This window comes from Thalassophryne amazonica, chromosome 16 (genome assembly GCF_902500255.1).
Source record: "Thalassophryne amazonica chromosome 16, fThaAma1.1, whole genome shotgun sequence".
NCBI classification, from domain to species: domain Eukaryota; kingdom Metazoa; phylum Chordata; class Actinopteri; order Batrachoidiformes; family Batrachoididae; genus Thalassophryne; species Thalassophryne amazonica.
The window spans coordinates 46,258,423-46,279,400 of NC_047118.1; the positions used below are offsets into that span (position 1 = coordinate 46,258,423).

General features: G+C 42.8%; 1 protein-coding gene across 1 annotated transcript in view; it reads left to right on the forward strand.

Annotated features, from left to right (window-relative positions):
- The window catches only part of LOC117527897 (inactive all-trans-retinol 13,14-reductase-like), a 30,340-nt gene extending 13,355 nt beyond the window's left edge, over window positions 1-16,985 (forward strand). The window contains 5 exon segments of the mRNA XM_034190402.1: window positions 7,457-7,595; window positions 7,757-7,866; window positions 12,345-12,511; window positions 14,102-14,261; window positions 16,831-16,985. Coding sequence (XP_034046293.1) covers window positions 7,457-7,595; window positions 7,757-7,866; window positions 12,345-12,511; window positions 14,102-14,261; window positions 16,831-16,985 — 731 coding nt within the window.
- The last annotated feature ends 3,993 nt before the right edge of the window (window positions 16,986-20,978 follow it).

Below are 20,978 nucleotides of genomic sequence, written 5' to 3' on the forward strand. Positions count from 1 at the left end.
AGCAGAGTTGTAGTCTTACACACCTCTCTGCAGCTTCTCTCCCCCTGCCATCCCCTCATTACCCCATCCCCGTAGAGACGGTGCCTGCTCCCAGACCACCAATAACCAGCAAAAATATATTTAAGCATGAAAATTCAAAAAGAAAAAAATAATATAGCACCTTCAACTGCACCACAGACTAAAACAGTTAAATGTGGTCTATTAAACATTAGGTCTCTCTCTTCTAAGTCCCTGTTAGTAAATTATATAATAATTGATCAACATATTGATTTATTCTGCCTTACAGAAACCTGGTTACAGCAGGATGAATATGTTAGTTTAAATGAGTCAACACCCCCGAGTCACACTAACTGCCAGAACGCTCGTAGCACGGGCCGAGGTGGAGGATTAGCAGCAATCTTCCATTCCAGCTTATTAATTAATCAAAAACCCAGACTGAGCATTAATGCATTTGAAAGCTTGTCTCTTAGTCTTGTCCATCCAAATTGGAAGTCCCAAAAACCAGCTTTATTTGTTGTTATCTATCGTCCACCTGGTCATTACTGTGAGTTTCTCTGTGAATTTTCGGACCTTTTGTCTGACTTAGTGCTTAGCTCAGATAAGATAATTATAGTGGGCGATTTTAACATCCACACAGATGCTAAGAATGACAGCCTCAACACTGCATTTAATCTATTGTTAGACTCGATTGGCTTTGCTCAAAATGTAAATGAGTCCACTTTAATCATATCTTAGATCTTGTTCTGACTTATGGTATGGAAATAGAAGACTTAACAGTATTCCCTGAAAACTCCCTTCTGTCTGATCATTTCTTAATAACATTTACATTTACTCTGATGGACTACCCAGCAGTGGGGAATAAGTTTCATTACAGTAGAAGTCTTTCAGAAAGCGCTGTAACTAGGTTTAAGGATATGATTCCTTCTTTATGTTCTCCAATGCCATATACCAACACAGGGCAGAGTAGCTACCTAAACTCTGTGAGTGAGATAGATTATCTAGTCAATAGTTTTATATCCTCATTGAGGACAACTTTGGATGCTGTAGCTCCTCTGAAAAAGAGAGCCTTAAATCAGAAGTGCCTGACTCCGTGGTATAACTCACAAACTCGCAGCTTAAAGCAGATAGCCTGTAAGTTGGAGAGGAAATGGCGTCTCGCTAATTTAGAAGATCTTCACTTAGCCTGGAAAAAGAGTCTGTTGCTCTATAAAAAAAAGCCCTCCGTAAAGCTAGGACATCTTACTACTCATCACTAATTGAAGAAAATAAGAACCCCAGGTTTCTTTTCAGCACTGTAGCCAGGCTGATAAAGAGTCAGAGCTCTATTGAGCCGAGTATTCCTTTAACTTGAACTAGTAATGACTTCATGACTTTCTTTGCTAATAAAATTTTAACTATTAGAGAAAAAATTACTCATAACCATCCCAAAGACATATCGTTCTCGTTGGCTGCTTTCAGTGATGCCGGTATTTGGTTAGACTCTTTCTCTCTGATTGTTCTGTCTGAGTTATTTTCATTAGTTACTTCCTCCAAACCATCAACATGTCTATCAGACCCCATTCCTACCAGGCTGCTCAAGGAAGTCCTACCATTAATTAATGCTTCGATCTTAAATATGATCAATCTGTCTTTATTAGTTGGCTATGTACCACAGGCTTTTAAGGTGGCAGTAATTAAACCATTACTTAAAGCCATCACTTGACCCAGCTATCTTAGCTAATTATAGGCCAATCTCCAACCTTCCTTTTCTCTCAAAAATTCTTGAAAGGGTAGTTGTAAAACAGCTAACTGATCATCTGCAGAGGAATGGTCTATTTGAAGAGTTTCAGTCAGGGTTTAGAATTCATCATAGTACAGAAACAGCATTAGTGAAGGTTACAAATGATCTTCTTATGGCCTCAGACAGTGGACTCATCTCTGTGCTTGTTCTGTTAGACCTCAGTGCTGCTTTTGATACTGTTGACCATAAAATTTTATTACAGAGATTAGAGCATGCCATAGGTATTAAAGGCACTGCGCTGCGGTGGTTTGAATCATATTTGTCTAATAGATTACAGTTTGTTCATGTAAATGGGGAATCTTCTTCACAGACTAAAGTTAATTATGGAGTTCCACAAGGTTCTGTGCTAGGACCAATTTTATTCACTTTATACATGCTTCCCTTAGGCAGTATTATTAGACAGCATTGCTTAAATTTTCATTGTTACGCAGATGATACCCAGCTTTATCTATCCATGAAGCCAGAGGACACACAACAATTAGCTAAACTGCAGGATTGTCTTACAGACATAAAGACATGGATGACCTCTAATTTGCTGCTTTTAAATTCAGATAAAACTGAAGTTATTGTACTTGGCCCCACAAATCTTAGAAACATGGTGTCTAACCAGATCTTTACTCTGGATGGCATTCCCCTGAACTCTAGTAATACTGTGAGAAATCTTGGAGTCATTTTTGATCAGGATGTGTTATTCAGTGCGCATATTAAACAAATATGTAGGACTGCTTTTTTGCATTTGCGCAATATCTCTAAAATTAGAAAGGTCTTGTCTCAGAGTGATGCTGAAAAACTAATTCATGCATTTATTTCCTCTAGGCTGGACTATTGTAATTCATTATTATCAGGTTGTCCTAAAAGTTCCCTGAAAAGCTGTTGTGTGGGCCGCCAGAAGAGGAGGTACTGCTGGCCCACCACCAGAGGGCGTCCTGTCTGGAGTGCGGGCTCCAGGCACCAGAGGGCGCAGCCGCCTCACAGGAGCAGCCAGGATGACAGCTGTCACGCATCACCTGCAACAGCTGTTACCAATCATCCTATCAGCAGGGGTACATCAGCAGGACGACGTCTCCACCTCTTTGCCGAGATATCGTTCTACCTGGAAGGTAACGTACTCAGCTGACTGTTTGACAGTGATCTTTTGTGACTTTTGTGCGTTGTTTAGCTGACCCCTTTTCCAACGAGTGGTGGAGGTAGTTTTCCTGCCGTGCGGATTCCTGGGTGCAAACGCGCCCACATTTAATTGTTTTTTGTTCCTCGCCAGCAGTACCAGGTCCGACACGCGGAGGCAGTGGCCACCTGGGAGTTCGGGACTTGGCGGCTCCAGTATTCCCGGGGTCTGGTGGCGGAGGAAATCGTGTGGTTCCGGTTCTGCTTTGGACAGACGTCTCCTATCTTCGAGCCTGCCCACACGACACCCTTTTGTGATTTGGCTTTTGTCTATTGTTGTAACCTGTTGTATTTGTTGTGCCCATTCACAACAGTAAAGTGTTGTTATTTGACCTCCTCCATTGTCCGTTCATTTGCGCCCCCTGTTGTGGGTCCGTGTACCTACACTTTCCCAACAGGATATCTCGGCCAATGTCATGGACCCCGAGGGGCGTCAACCGGCTGTTGAACGGCCAATGGAAGAGCAGGGCGCACAGGCGTCTGCAGGAGGAATGATCGGTGAGTTGCAGCGAATCCTCACCGCTTTTACGGCTCGGCTGGATCTGATGACCGAGCAGAACGTCCTCCTTAACCGCAGAGTGGAGGCTCTCGCCGCGCAGGTGGAAGCGCGCCCTCAGGGCGCTGCTGCGGCTCCCCCTCCTGTCGATCCTGTGCGCAACAGTGACGTTCCACAGGTCGTTCAACGACCCCTCCCACCTTCCCCTGAAGCATACATAAGCCCTCCAGAGCCGTACGGGGGTTGTGTGGAGACATGCGCAGACTTTCTTATGCAGTGTTCGCTCGTCTTCGCACAACGTCCCGTCATGTACGCGACTGACGCTAGTAAGATAGCTTATGTGATTAATCTGCTTCGCGGCGAGGCACGCGCTTGGGCTACAGCGCTCTGGGAGCAAAATTTGCGGCTCCTTCTGACATATGATGGCTTTGTGAGGGAGCTCAGAACAGTGTTCGATCACCCAAATAGAGGAGAGACCGCTTCAACCGTGCTGTTGTCAATGAGACAGGGGCGCCGGAGCGCAGCTGCTTATGCAGTCGACTTCCGCATCGCGGCTGCGAGGTCCGGCTGGAATAGCACTGCCCTCCGCGCCTCCTTCGTAAACGGACTGTCGTTAGTCCTGAAGGAGCACCTGGTGGCCAAGGACGAACCGCGGGATTTAGACGGGCTTATTGATCTCGTTATACGATTAGACAATCGGTTAGAAGAACGCCGTCGGGAACGAGACGAAAAATTCAATCTCCTCCCGGTGAATCCCTGACACCACCAGAGTTACTGGTGGTGTCTTATGTGTGATTAGAGGGAGTAGGGAGCCATCTAGTGCCCGCACCTGCACAGGCGAGGTAAGCGCCACTAGAGGGAGCCCTACCTCCCTGGCCCATCTGCTGTCTAACAGATTCCCTTCAGAGCCCGTGTCCACCAGTGCTGGGGCCTTCAGGGTTAAATCCTCATAAAGGATTGTCACTGGGAGTCGTGTGGCAATATGGGTATGACCCACGTGAATGTTTTGGCCCACCCCTAACCCAGTGTCTAGGGGCGGGCGTTGGTGTTTAACCGCTCGGGGCAGTCCCTCACTTGATGCTCTATTGAGCCACAAACAAAGCACGCACCGCGGACCAGCCTCCTCTGTCTATCTGGTGCCCTAAATGTGGCCCTGCTCGTGTCCATAGCTTCGTCAGCAGGGGGAGCTGTCACCACACGGAGCGTAGAGGCCGTGGAGCATGGGGAGGGCGGAACTCGGTCGGAACCGGAAGGGAGAGGGACGGCGCGTGCCCGGTGGCCTGGAGTACCCATTTGGCCTGGATCGAGTATGCCCATAACAGCCAGGTGTCTTCAGCCACCGGCCTCTCCCCTTTTGAGGTGTGTCTGGGATATCAGCCCCCGTTGTTTCCGGAGGTTGAGGGAGAGGTCGGTGTGCCCTCGGTCCAGGCCCACCTACGGAAGTGCCGTCGGGTGTGGTGTGCCGCCCGTTCTGCTTTGCTAAAGGCCCGGACGAGGGCTAAAGCCCATGCAGACCGTCGGCGGACCCCGGCCCCTGCGTATCGGCCAGGGCAGGAGGTGTGGTTATCCACAAAGGACATTCCCCTCAGAGTGGACTCCCCCAAGCTACAGGACCGTTACATCAGCCCTTTCAAGATCCTTAAGGTCATCAGTCCAGCCGCAGTGAGGCTTCAGCTTCCAACCTCACTGCGGATCCATCCTGTGTTTCATGTGTCCCGAATCAAACCACATCACACCTCACCCCTCTGTACTCCGGGTCCGGCGCTGCCTCCTGCCCGGATCATCGATGGCGAGCCGGCTTGGACTGTACGCAGGCTCTTGGATGTCCGTAGGATGGGCCGGGGCTTCCAATATTTGGTGGACTGGGAGGGGTACGGACCCGAAGAACGCTCCTGGGTGAAGAGGAGCTTCATCCTGGACCCGGCCCTCCTGGCCGATTTCTACCGCCGCCACCCGGACAAGCCTGGTCGGGCGCCAGGAGGCACCCGTTGAGGGGGGGGTCCTGTTGTGTGGGCCGCCAGAAGAGGAGGTACTGCTGGCCCACCACCAGAGGGCGTCCTGTCTGGAGTGCGGGCTCCAGGCACCAGAGGGCGCAGCCGCCTCACAGGAGCAGCCAGGATGACAGCTGTCACGCATCACCTGCAACAGCTGTTACCAATCATCCGATCAGCAGGGGTACATCAGCAGGACGACGTCTCCACCTCTTTGCCGAGATATCGTTCTACCTGGAAGGTAACGTACTCAGCTGACTGTTTGACAGTGATCTTTTGTGACTTTTGTGCGTTGTTTAGCTGACCCCTTTTCCAACGAGTGGTGGAGGTAGTTTTCCTGCCGTGCGGATTCCTGGGTGCAAACGCGCCCACATTTAATTGTTTTTTGTTCCTCACCAGCAGTACCAGGTCCGACACGCGGAGGCAGTGGCCACCTGGGAGTTCGGGACTTGGCGGCTGCAGTATTCCCGGGGTCTGGTGGCGGAGGAAATCGTGTGGTTACGGTTCTGCTTTGGACAGACGTCTCCTATCTTCGAGCCTGCCCACACGACACCCTTTTGTGATTTGGCTTTTGTCTATTGTTGTAATCTGTTCTATTTGTTGTGCCCATTCACAACAGTAAAGTGTTGTTATTTGACCTCCTCCATTGTCCGTTCATTTGCGCCCCCTGTTGTGGGTCCGTGTATCTACACTTTCCCAACAAAAGCCTTCAGTTAATTCAAAATGCTGCAGCTAGAGTACTGACAGGGACTAGAAAGAGAGAGCATATCTCACCCATATTGGCCTCTCTTCATTGGCTTCCTGTTAATTCTAGAATAGAATTTAAAATTCTTCTTGTTACTTATAAGGTTTTGAATAATCAGGTCCCATCTTATCTTAGGGACCTCATAGTACCATATCACCCCAATAGAGCGCTTCGCTCTCAGACTGCAGGCTTACTTGTAGTTCCTAGGGTTTTTAAGAGTAGAATGGGAGGCAGAGCCTTCAGTTTTCAGGCTCCTCTCCTCTGGAACCAGCTCCCAATTCAGATCAGGGAGACAGACACCCTCTCTACTTTTAAGATTAGGCTTAAAACTTTCCTTTTTGCTAAAGCTTATAGTTAGGGCTGGATCAGGTGACCCTGAACCATCCCTTAGTTATGCTGCTATAGAGTTAGACTGCTGGGGGGTTCCCATGATGCTCTGAGTGTTTCTTTCTCTTTTTGCTCTGTATGCACCACTCTGCATTTAATCATTAGTGATTGATCTCTGCTCCCCTCCACAGCATGTCTTTTTCCTGGTTCTCTCCCTCAGCCCCAACCAGTCCCAGCAGAATACTGCCCCTCCCTGAGCCTGGTTCTGCTGGAGGTTTCTTCCTGTTAAAAGGGAGTTTTTCCTTCCCACTGTCGCCAAGTGCTTTCTCACAGGGGGTTGTTTTGACCGTTGGGGTTTTTACGTAATTATTGTATGGCTTTGCCTTACAATATAAAGCGCCTTGGGGCAACTGTTTGTTGTGATTTGGCGCTATATAAATAAAATTGATTTGATTTGATTTGGTTGTAGATACAAAGTAATCAGCAATCAGGATAAAATCTCAGCTATCAGGATCAAAGCTCACTGATCAGGATCAAAGAATGTTTGAGAAGATACCAGAAGGCTAACTCTCAATAACAAAGAAAGTGAATGAAAGAAAATAATAAAATGCCAACAGAGATTATGTAAACTGTATTTGTTAGCAAAAATGTTGATGCAAGCAGTATGCATTTTTGCCTCCCAAACAGAAGGTCCCAAGTTCAAGGCTCCCATGCCTTATTCTCCATGTAGAGTTGCATGAGGGAGGGCATCCGGTGTAAAACATGTGCCAAATCAACACACAACTCCATACCAGTTCAGCTGTGGGGAACGTGAACAAAAACAGAAGTGGATAAACATCACTAAGAACCTATTCCTGTGGTTTAAAGATTACTGAGACACTAGCTAAACTGACTATCTTTTTTTGGCATATTTCTATCAGTATGCTCACTAAATTTTCCTTCTGTGCATGCAGAGATCCAATCACTGTTGGCTATGGTGCGTCCTGGTATGGGTTCTTTTTTGGTGTTTGTTGGTCTGGATGGATCAAAAGAGGATTTGGGTATTGTTTCCACCAACTTCTGGCTGTATAAAGACAATGACTTGGACTCACTGTGAGTACTCCTTCACTGGGACTCTCATTGTTTGATCAATAACAAGTGTTTTCTCTCAATATGATCTTCAACTCTGAGCATAATTTAAACTATTTATACATTGTTAGACTGATAGTTTTGTAGTTACAAATGTAGAAACATTAATGACAAACTGTGTGCAGAATGGAGAGGTACTTTTCTCTGAGCAGACAGGAGGTAGTCGGGAACATTCCCATGATGTTCATCACGTTCCCATCAGCCAAAGACCCCACAGCCAGCATCAGACTTCCAGGTAAAACACACGTGCACAGGCACATGAAAATGCACACATACATTTTGGTTGTCCATTAAACCAGAGGACTTTCACTTCTTTTTGTGCTCCTTGCTGTTAGATCTTGCATCAGATCAGTTTGTTGGCAAATCCAGTCTTGGGTAAAGAATCAGTTCATCCATCTTCCGTCTTTGGAAAATATTCTGTTCCTTGTTTTATAAACTTTAATTTGAATTATCATACTGTAATGTGCAAAATGTTTGTTCCTCTAGTCCAAGACCTCTCCAGGAGGCCAGGGGCTGCATGTGTTTCTCCAGGTAAAGCTGGAGTTGTGCCAGGAAGGGTATCCAACATAAAACTTGTGCCAAATCCCAATGCAGATCTGTGCTGGATCCACTGTGGCATTCCCAGAACAAATGGAAGCAGCCACTAGGCAAATAACATTTGTTCCCAAATCCTTCCAGCTTCTTTAGCCAATTTCCACCAACCTTAATATGTGGATGATGGTCAACCTCGGAATTGCCTCTGAAGGGTTTGTTTTGGCAAAGGTCAAGGTTACTGGAGTCAAATGTCAAAATTCTGATTTTCACTAAGATGTCTGCCAACCTTAGCACACATATACGTATAGGTAAGTTCTGGAATTGCCCTGGCAAGATCAAATTTTGGGTTAGGTCATTGGGGTCAAAGGTCAAACTTGAAGCTTTCAAATCCAGTTTGTTCCAAATCTGGCACATATATGAGTCTTTGAATTACCCAGCTGAGATGAAATTTACCACATGTCAATTATTGGGTCAAAGTCATTGGATTCAAATGTCTAAAGTTAGGTGCTTTGATTTGCACAAATCTTTGCATAGACATGGAGGAGGGTTCTATAGTTGCCCAACAATGTCAGTTTTATCAAAAGTCAATCATTGGAGTCTAGGTCATGCCCTCCCATTTCCCTTTTCTAATTTCTGTGTGACTGATATGACATTGACGGTTGATCCCAACACTGTCTCTACAAAATTCACTTTTGCAAAGGCCGAAGTCAAACAATTTGAATTTCAACCCCATCTGCACCAAATGTGCCACAAACACTGAGGTGTACAGTGCATCCGGAAAGTATTCAAAGCGCTTCACCTTTTCCACATTTTGTTATGTACATGTATTGTCAACTGTGGGACCTTATATGTAGACAGGTGTGTGCCTTTTCAAATCAACTGAATTTACCCCAGGTGGACTCCAATTAAGCTGTAGAAACATCTCAAGGATAATCAGTGGAAACAGGATGTGCCTGATCTCAATTTTGAGCTTCATGGCAAAGGCTATGAATACTTATGTACGCATGGTTTCTTAGGTTTTTATTATTATTATTAAATTTGCAAAAAAAAAAATTTTTTCACATTGTCATTATGGGGTATTCTATGTAGAATTTTGAGGAAAAAAACTAATTTCATCCATTTTGTAATAATCCCAAAGCGGTAACCATCCTGAATTCCCGCATACACCGACGATAATGTGCAATATTCCATCCCATAATGTGCAATATTTATAATTTTTAATAATGTATATAATAACATACTTATTCTGCAATGTACATACCATCCATGTTGTGAAAGTGTAGGAACACGGACCCACAACAGGGGGCGCAAATGAACGGACAATGGAGGAAGTCAAATAACAACACTTTACTGTTGTGAATAAGCACAACAAACACAACGGATCACAACAATAGACAAAGAAGTCAATTTACAAAAATGTGTCACGTGGGCAGGCTCGAAGATAAGAGACGTCTGTCCAAAGCAGAACCGGAACCACACGATTTCCTCCGCCACCGAACCCCGGGAATACTGGAGCCGCCAAGTCCCGAACTCCCAGGTGGCCACTGCCTCCGCGTGTCGGATCTGGTACTGCTGGCGAGGAACAAAAACAGTTAAAGGTGGGTGCGTTGGCACCGGCAATCCGTATGGCGGGGAAAACCACCTCCACCTCTCGTTGGAAGAACGTCTGCTATTTAATGCACAAAAAAGTACGAAAGGGTTACTGTCAAAACACAGTCAGCTGAGAACATTACCTTCCAGGTAGAACGATATCTCGGCAAAGAGGTGGAGATGTCGTCCTGCTGATATACCCCTGCTGATCAGATGATTGGTGACAGCTGTTGTAGGTGATGTGTGTCAGTTGTCACCCAGGCTGCTCCTGTGAGGCGGCAGCGCCCTCTGGTGCCTGGAGCCCGCACTCCAGACAGGGCGCCCTCTGGTGGTGGAGGGCCAGCAGTACCTCCTCTTCAGCGGCCCACACAACAATCCAGGCCCGTATACCTTACCTTCTAATGTTTACATCGTACATATATTTTTTTGATACATATTATTTGATAGCGCTGCTTTTCTTCTTACTTGCCTGCACTGATTTTGTAGTTGGCTTTTAATCTCGTTGTACATTGTATAATGACAATAAAAGGCATTCTATTCTATTCTAATAAGGCTGTAACATAACAAAATGCGGAAAAAAAATGAAGCGCTGTGAATACTTTCCGGATGCACTGTATTCCATAATTGCCGTGGTAAGATCAGACAGATGTCCGTCCTTTGGGTGAAGGCCTTGGTCACTAGGTGCAAATGTTAGAGTGAAGTAGCCCTTAATATCTTAATGCCTATGGGTGCTGTTACTTAGTTTCTTTGCTTTTAATACAACCCCAATTACAATGAAGTTGGGACGTTGTGTAAAATGTAAATAAAAACAGAATACAAAGATTTGCAAATCCTCTTCAACCACCACAAAGACAAGATATTTAATGTTCAAACTGATAAACTTTATTGTTTTTGTGCAAATGTTTGCTCATTTTGAAATAGATGCCTGCAACACGTTTCAAAAAAGCTGGGACAGTGGTATGTTTACCACTGTGTTACATCACCTTTCCTTCTAACAACACTCAATAAGCGTTTGAGAACTGAGGACACTAATTGTTGTAGGTGTAATTCTTTCCCATTCTTGCTTGAGGCACGATTTCAGTTGTTCAACAGTCCAGGGTCTCCGTTGTCGTATTTTGTGCTTCATAATGCACCAGACATTTTCAATGGGTGACAGGTCTGGACTGCAGGCAGGCCAGTCTAGTACCGCACTCTTACTACGAAGCCACGCTGTTGTAACACATGCAGAATGTGGCTTGGCATCGTCTTGCTGAAATAAGCAGGGACGTACCTGAAAAAGACATTGCTTGGATGGCAACATGTGTTGCTCCAAAACCTGGATGTACCTTTCAGCATTGATGGTGACATCACAGATGTGTAAGTTGCCCATGCCATGGGCACTAACACACCCCCATACCATCACAGATGCTGGCTTTTGAACTTTGTGCTGGTAACAATCTGGATGGACTTTTTCCTCTTTTGTCCGGAGGACACGACGTCCATGATTTCCAAAAACAATCTGAAATGTGGGCTCATCAGACCACAGCACACTTTTCCACTTTGTGTCTGTCCATTTCAAATGTGCTCAGGCCCAGAGAAGACAGTGGCGTTTCTGGATGTTGTTGATGTATGGCTTTCACTTTGCATAGTAGAGTTTTAACTTGCACTTGTAGATGTAGCGGCAAACTGACAATGGTTTTCTGAAGTGTTCCTGAGCCCACGTGGTAAGATCCTTTACACCAGGGGTGCTCAAGTTCGGTCCTCAAGAGCTGCCTTCCTGATACTCTTAGTTGTCTCCCTGCTCCAACACACCTGAATCCAATGAAAGGCTCATTAAAAGCCTGCTAACAAGTCTTTCATTGGATTCAGCTGTGTTGGAGCAGGGAGACAACTAAGAGTATGAGGAAGGTAGTTCTCGAGGACCGAACTAGAGCACCCCTGCTTTACACAATGATGTTGGTTTTTAATGCAGTGCCGCCTGAGGGATCGAAGGTCATGGGCATTCAATGTTGGTTTTCGATCTTGCCACTTATGTGTAGAAAGTTCTCCAGATTCTCTGAATCTTCTGATTATATTATGGACTGTAGATGATGGAATCCCTAAATTCCTTGCATCTGAAAATTGCGAAACATTGTTCTTAAACTGTTGGACTATTTTTTCACACAGTTGTTCACAAAGTGGTGATCCTCGCCCCATCTTTGCTTGTGAATGGCTGAGCCTTTTTGGGATGCTCCTTTTATGCCCAATCATGACAGTCACCTGTTTCCAATTAACCTGTTCACCTGTGGAATGTTCCAAACTGGTGTTCGTTGAGCATTCATTAACTTTGCCAAACTTTTGTTGCCCCGTCCCAGGTTTTTTGAAATGTGTTGCAGGCATCCATTTCAAAATGAGCAAATATTTGCACAAAAACAATAAAGTTTATCAGTTTGGACATTAAATATCTTGTCTTTGTGGTGTATTCAATTGAATATAGGTTGAAGAGGATTTGCAAATCATTGTATTCTGTTTTTATTTACATTTCACACAACGTCCCAACTTCATTGGAACTGGGGTTGTAGTTCTGTCATATCAATCCATTCCCTTCTCCTCTGACCCTTTGTACTATAGGTAAATCCTGTATGACATTGCTGACTATGGCTCGCTATGAGTGGTTTGAGGAATGGGACGGGACCAAGCAGGGCAAGAGGGGTCAGGACTACCTGGATTTGAAAAACAGCATGACTCAAGAGCTCCTGGACTGGGCACTAACCATCTTCCCACAACTACAAGACAAGGTTTATGAGTGTGCTCTTGGGCTGCATGTACAGTTATGTATTCAGTGTTTCGCAGTTGTGAATCTCGCACTGTCTCGAGGTCTGTAACTCACACGAGACTTCAGTTTCAGCAGAGTTCTGGTGTCAGGAGCTCAGCACTCACAGTGTAAACACATCTCATGAAGTCTGGACAATAAGACAACATCAGGGCCCAGCAGAAGTCCATCACAGGTGTTTCTCCTCCTCTAGATAACCCTCTCAACTTGGGAGAGCGTATAATCATCATAATCGCCCATGATCTCGCTAAATTAACTCCATCCACATCCTTGCTTTGCCATTGTTTACATGCGCTGTGAGACAGAGGAACTCTCCTGGCACCGCGGTGCATTCTGGGAAGCGCTGAAATACCAAATATTTATAGACATGAGATGCAGTAATCGATGGAATATCAACACAATGTACTTTGCTCAGTCGTCAATATGGTGCATTTCCAAAAAGAAAGTAATTAGGAATTACTTTGAAAATCTCATGTAATGCACTCCATTACATACCTCTTGTCAGGGACTGAGGTGGCGAGGCACAGCGGGTGGATGGACACAATTGCATGACTCAGATGTGCGTTAAGAAAAGGCTTTATCCAAAAAACAGGCTCAGGTCAATACGCAAGAAGTCAATCAGTACAGGTGGCGGTACAGATGGTCCAGAGGCAAGGACGTGGTCGAACAACAAGCGAGGATCAGACACAGAGAAGCAGGTTCACTGGCGCAGGCAGAGACGTGGTCAAAAATGGGCAAGAGTTGAGCACAGAAAGACACAGAGCAAAAACAAGACAAGGAAGGCTTAGAACGAGGGCAAGAGCACAAGGCATGAAGCACAACGAATGAGCAGTGAAACAGAGGAAAGCATGGACTTAAATACAGAGATTAATCAGGGCGTGATGAGAAGCAGGTGCAGGGAAGAAAGCGTGGCTGGATGAGACAGTGGAGTGACAGGTGGGCGTGTCAGAGCAAGCGAGGAAAGTGAGTGACAACAAACGTGAAACAATAAGGAACTAATAATACCTAAAATACAAAACGTGTGGGAAACAATAAACAAAAGAAAAAGCAAAAATTAACGGATGGATCTAAACTAGATGAGAACTCAACATGTGGCTGAAGTGTAACAGAAAAACCTGAGGGACTAACGTGCTCAAAACAGAGTGACTGACTAACCAGAAAATAAAGGATGAAGACTAAACTAGAACAGAACTCAATAAGTGGCTGAAGAGTAACAGATAAAACCAAGACTAAAGTGGAACAGAAAATAAACACTCAGGGTCGGGCAAGGGCCAAAACCTGACACCTCTACTCCAAAATTACTCAACATCTTTTCCAGGACAGACTCAATCTTTGTTTTTAAACATGTTTGGTGAAAATCTTGTTGACATTTAAACATCCTGCCTTCGGTCCTTTCAGGACATCGACGTTAGAATCATACAGTATTGCATAGAGTTGCATAGTTCCATAATCAAAACAGTATACACCTGTGGCGGCATCTGTAAAACTAACTGTTCCTGTAAACTTGATGTAATCTCCTCTGATGTTCTTTTGCCTTTAAATGTAATTTGTTAAGGTGGTGATGGTGGATGCTGCCACTCCTCTCACAAATGTTCACTACTTGGGCGCTCTCAGAGGTGCAATGTACGGTGCTGAACACAACGTGGAGCGTTTTGCCCCAGAAACTGTTGCTAGCATACGTCCTCAGACACCCGTCACTGGACTCTACCTAACAGGTAATCTCTCATTTACTTCTTCTGAGATTATGGCTGATAAACCACATCTATACCTCATCTTGATGTTTGAAATCATTGTGGAAAAGCTGAGTTGTGCTTGTTTTTAGTTTGGCTGTCATATTTGTAGCTATAAGGCGGTTCTGTATGTTCTGAAGTTTTGGTTTTCTACAGTAATGTGAAATGCATGCCAGGGGGTGTTTTTTTTTTTTTCATCAAATTTTTTGAGCCAAAAATGCATTATAAGAAATAATAAAATTACTGAAATTGAAATGGGTCCATACTGATTGTAGTTTAGGCCAGTGAAATTATTAGAAACAACAACAACTAATAATAATAACAACAATAATTTGTAAAATAAATAAATACATTTAAAAAAGCAACATAGATTTATACCATAAGACAGTGATTTTCAACCTTTTTTGAGCCGCGGCACCCTTTTTATATTTACAAAATCCTGCGGCACACCACCAACCAAAATAATATTATAATACTATTACCTCTGGTTTTGCGCAAAACCCAAATATCATTATTATTATTATTATTATTAATAGAAAATCGATACAGAAAACACCGCATTTCGAAAATCCTCAAGCATTTTGCGCTGTGATCTCAAGTTGGGCTGTCACGATTAGGATTTTCTGGAGACGATTAATTGTCAGACAAATAATTGCGATTGATGAATATATTGTCTTTTTTTTTTTGTCTTTTTTTCCCCTTCTTTATATTCTACTATTGTAGTGTAATTACACAACTCTGGAAGAATGTTTGGCTTCTGTGAGTGGAGAAACTGGGAATGGTGCAACATTTTTATTTTTATCTTCATTTTACATACAGTCCCAACTTTTTCTGATTTGTGGTTGTTTCTGTTGCATTTCTGAAATTGTTTCTCCTCATCAGTCACGTTTTGTGCTTAAACACTGCATTAAGCTCAAGATTGAACAAATAAATACCTTTGGAAAATACCAGCTGTTAAAGTTCAGAGTTCTCACCTGCTTTTTGTGATCTGTGCGTCTGAACATTGTTTTTTTTTTTGTGGCTCAGTTCATTCATATATTCTCATTTTTTAAATATGTTTTTAAAGATATTTGACTGTTTATTTCATCTCATGATCTCATAAATTCAGCATACGACGCGCACATGGTGTGAACAGGACGGTAACGGCAGAATCACACCTTTACAGAAAGTTCAGAGAGACGTAAAGGCAGCTTCACGTTTCCGTTTTGTTAACGTTCACTCGGGTTAAAATCCTCTCTCTGCTCCGCGCTCGATGCGCACTGAACGTGTCGCGCCTGCATTCAGGAATCTCCCTCACCCACCCCCTCCCTCGCAGTCTGCAGCCTGTTAACTCCGCGTGCACACACACAGGCACACACACACACACCGACAGCTCCGCATTTTAGATGGCTTTTGAAGAAGACGGCACTGTTTTAATCAGCCGTCAGCCTCCTTGTTATTGTCCCGCCTTAAGACGAGAGCGAGGCTGCAGCACGTTTGACGTCAGATTCTGAGTCGTTTTATGCTTTGTGGATAAAATAAATAATTCACAGTAATCGCGAATATGAAAAATAATTGCGAATATGAAAAATACCCACGGCACCCCGGTTGAGAATCACTGCCATAAGATGAAGTCATAGTGTGTTTAATGAAATTCAAAGATGATATCTCAGTAAGACAATGTTTCACATTACTGGCTTAAATTTCATCTTTAATAATAATTCTAAAACCACAATTTTACTATTTTTAACTACTACAAATAATAATTCCAACAACAAGACTGATAAGAAAATGTATGAAACACTTATCACAGAACTCTAAGCACTGTGCAATAAAAAACAAGATTAAAAAAGACATTCTAAATTACATGTGATTTCTTAGTTGTTCTTTTATTTTGGTTTTGTTATTGTTGTTATTTTCCATAAATTTGCAAAAATCTTAAAAAAAAACTTTTTCACATTGTCATTATGGGGTATTGTGTGTAGAACTTTCATTGAATAATTGAATTTCATCAATTTTGGAATAAGGCTGTAACAGGAAAAAAAATGTGGATATATATATATATATATATATATATATATATATATATATATATATATATATATATATATATATATATATATATCCAACAGAAGTCAGAGAAATATCTAAGAAGGAGTTGTAGGTTTCGGTGTTTTGGACATGATGAAAGCGAGAAAGCGTAACTTGGTAAGACAAATAAAAATGGAAGTAGAGAGAAGAGGATGAGTGGAAGTCTAAACTGGATGGACAAAGTAAAAGAAGATTAAAAAGAAAACGGCTTCAGTGCAGAAAATGAGGCTTTTGGTCCAGCAGATAATTTGGTTCAGATGTAACCAGGAACAAGGACAGGACAGAAGAAGAAAGTCGCAAAAAACAAAGTGTTTGACATCAGCTTGAGATTAATTGAAACGTAACTGTACCCCGTGTTATTCAGTTACATTTCACAAACAAATCCCACAGTTATTACTCGGCCTGGACTGCATGTTTCAGTATTGTGTCAGGTGCAAACCAAGTGTACAACAGATTATTGTTTGTCGTCATTGTGTGTCTGCAGGTCAGGATGTGTTCTGTAATGGCATGGCGGGGGCGCTACACAGTGGAATTCTCTGTTCGTCAGCCGTCCTCCATCAAATCCTCTACATCGACCTTCTGGCTCTGAAGTACCGCCTCAAATACAAACAGGCCAATCACAAACTTACCTGGCAGTAATTATTACTCCTAAAAAAGTAAGTCCCTTCAGCTGCTCCCTTGTTTGCACTTGGGGTTGCCACAGCAAATCCAAGGTGGATCTGCTTGTTGAATTGGCACAAGTTTTACGCCGGATGCCCTTCCTGACGCAACACCACATTACATGGAGAAATGTGGCAGGGGTGGGATTTGAACCCGGAACCTTCTGAACTGAAACCAAGTGCATTAACCACTTGTCCACCACACCTGCAGTAATTATTACTCCTACTTCTGCTCATTTTGCAGAAAATCTTTAATGCACAGAAACAAGACTTCAGCCATCGAAGTGAAGGTTTAAAGATATGTAGTAAACTTTTAAGGACTCAAGTCCTGTACTAGACTTTCATTTTGCAGCCTTTTTCTCAATGATTTGTTGCCAAAATTATAATCATGTCCGACTGTGACACCTTCATACTCTGTTATGTTGTTTGTTAAAATGCTTCATGATTTCAAGCTGGAAAATAAGAAATCTGATTTGTTTGCATTTTGGAAAATAAATCAAAAGCTTATAAAGACTTGAATTGATGACAAATGTCTTTATTCTCAACACTGATTTTGAAGACCCACTGACCGAAAAGAGAATTTGTCAATAGTTTTTATTTTAGCTTACGATTCAGATACAAATGGTTGGGGTTACTCGGGTTTGTAGTGGTGTGGCTTGAATAAGGAAAATAACTCCTGATCAGATCACAAGACATCTATCACTTTCTTTGAATTTCTACAAAGTTCCCTTCCATGAAGGCATAAATTTACATCATCCTGATTTGCTTATTAAACAGAACACTGCTGCTTCTGTAATTCTTCAGTAGTAGTATGAAATTAAGGAACTCTCTTTCGTGACTTAAAAAAACAATGCATATCAAGGACTTTATATAATAATATAATTGATGTTAAATAGAAGATTAATGCTACTAACTATGCAGAACTGAATGCAGTACAATTTTCTTCATAAGAAGACTTAAGATTTCAGCTGGTTTGACAGGACAGTCTAGATGTTATCTATTTTCTTGTATGAAAGTAATTTTCTGTTCCACTCCACCATGAAGTTGTGTAACGTGATGCCACAGGAAAAAATAAATGAATAAAATTGCATAGTGTAGTTTCTCCAGTCACAGCCACTGAAGCCTACAACGTCTCTGGAGTAGGTATCTTGGGGACTTCCCTCACTCGTACTTTTCACAGCCATTCAGTTTTTGGCAGATTTACTATACTGTTTGTATTTATAAATGACTGACCTCAGTGTATTCAGACTTATTCAGTGACTTGGAAACATTCATGTATCCATCCCTTGACATTCTTAAAGAAAACTGGCTGCACAGGTGATGTTTGGTTGTGTTATATACATAAATGTGTCCATACGCTTGTCATTTTTACCTCCGCCAACGAAGTTGGAGGTTAATGTTTACCCCTTTTTATTTATCTGTCTGTTTGCGAACAGCCTGGAGCCCACAATTTTTCATATATTGTTATAGAATTTTTACTGACAACTCATGTCCTTATAGGGAAGAAATCCCTATCTTTAACATTGAATTTGTCAAGAAAAAAAAATCAAATTGCTTTCATATTTGAGGGTGTTATGTAGGAAGGTATTCTTTATCAACTGACAAAATTTAATCCGGATCTGATCCAGATTAGATTTTGTGGCCATTTCAATTTAACATTGAAAACCTCATTTAATATATATTTTACATTATTTTTAACCAAACATGCCCCAATCACACTTGTATTTGAAAGTGAGGTGCAGACTGGCACTCACTATCACCTGACAAAGTTTGATCCAGATTGTGGATTTTGTAGGCATTCAAATTTAATATTGAAAAGCCCATTTGATGTACATTTTGCATCTCAATCAAAAGTGTCTGAATCACTATCATTTGTGACAGTGAGGTGCAAACTGGCACTCTCAATGAATAGACTAACTTTGATCCGCATCTGATCTGTATTGTGGATTTAGCAGATGTTTGATTTTAACATTGAAAAGCACTTTTGATCGATAGTTTGTATTATATTTTATCTTATGAAAGTCACTTCTGACAGGACTTTGATCTTGAAATTTTTTTCCAAGGTAAAAATTTGTGGAATTGGAAATTAGTGTTGGCGGAGGATTGTGCTCTACGAGCGCGGAGCTCCAGTTAACATCTGTTAAAGAATAGAGATTAATTTTCACTGTGAGTTTAACACTAGAACTACCAGCCTTTTCTCATTACTCCTTTTTCTACCAAATGGCACCGCTGGGGCAATTTACAACTCATTAGGCCACCTTTTCTTATGTGAATGCAGCCATTAGATCGGAATGTGCCAGTACCAGAGTCACCATCAGTTTGAGCCTACGGATAGTGTTGATTCTTATTCTTTGCCTTCAAATGATCATTTGTTGCTGTCTGTTCCATTTGCCTGCGCAGAACTGGGAAAAAGGGCTTTGTTTACTCGGCTCTGTCAACATGGTTCATGTTGCAAAAAGACTGGAAATTAACTGAACTTATTTCATTGAGCACATTTAAGTCCTGACTGAGAGCACTTGAGATGACCTCTTTAAATTGTAACTGTTTTTGTTAATCTTTTTTATTTTAATTGTGTGAATTTAATTCGAATTGTAGTGTAACTTTTTCTGCCTCTTGGCCAGGACTCCCTTGCAAAAGAAATTTTTAATCTCACTGAGACTTTCCTGGTTAAATAAATGTTAATAATAATAATTAGGGCCCGAGTAGGAAAAAGTCCTACGAGGACCCTATTGTAATTGTGCTGTTTTTTATTATTATTATTATTATTATTATTTTTATTCTCACTCTTGAAATCAAAATTTCGGCCTGTTCCAGTGCTCAAAACCTCACCAAACTTTGCAAAGTCATCCGGCCGGATCCAAAATTCAATGTTTTGGGGGTGTCACACATGGTCGCAGCAAAATCGTGAAATAGCGCCCCCTAGAAGTTTTCAAAAACCCTTCCACTTTGGGGTTTTTTTGTCGCAGCCTCACGAAATTCTGTACACATATTTACCATGCTAGGACGCACAAAAAAGTCTGTTACCATCATGAAGAAATGTCGACAGGAAGTCGGCGATGTTGATTTTAAGGTAATTTTTGCCATTTTTGGCCATTTCCAGTATGTACAGTAGTGTTCAGATTAATAGTAGTGCTATGGGGACTTTGCTGACTTGGTCTTCGGAGTGAGATTGCATCAGAATTTTGGCTCTCTGTTGGGACTGTTTACACAGAGACTGCTACCTGCTGCTTTGGACTTGAACTAGACTCAAGACTTTTTTACTTTTTTACCTTTTTACATTTTTTTTTTACTTTTTTACTGTGCTCCAACGCCTAAGGAAGACCTCTAACGGTCGAAACATCGCGACGGAGCACTTTTATCAGCTAACTTTCATCAGCGTTGGCAAGCTAACTAGTTTGCTAACGCTTTCGTTTTATTATTTTTTTATTTTATTTTTTTTATTTTAGCACCGTTGTCGTGCGTTCACTGTTGTCGTGCGTTGCCTGTGCTGCTTCATGGCCTGTTTGGTGCCTTCATTGGGGCGCTCCTTCTGCTGAATCACCTCTGGATTATTTGCACATTATTCACTTTGTGTGTTTTTGGGAATCCGCTAGCTTAGCGCAGCTATTAGCGCTTAGTCGATTTAGCATGGCGGCTTCTCCTGTCTCTCCCGTACTTTTCTGCTCTGGGTGTGAAATGTTTAGTTATTCCTCGGCCTCCTTTAGCAGTAACGGTACTTGTAATAAGTGCAGCTTATTCGTAGCTTTGGAGGCCAGGCTGGGCAAATTGGAGGCTCGGCTCCGCACCGTGGAAAATTCTACAGCTAGCCAGGCCCCTGTCGTCGGTGCGGACCAAGGTAGCTTAGCCGCCGTTAGTTCCCCCCTGGCAGATCCCGTGCAGTCGGGAAAGCAGGCTGACTGGGTGACTGTGAGGAGGAAGCGTAGCCCTAAACAGAAGCCCCGTGTACACCGTCAACCCGTTCACATCTCTAACC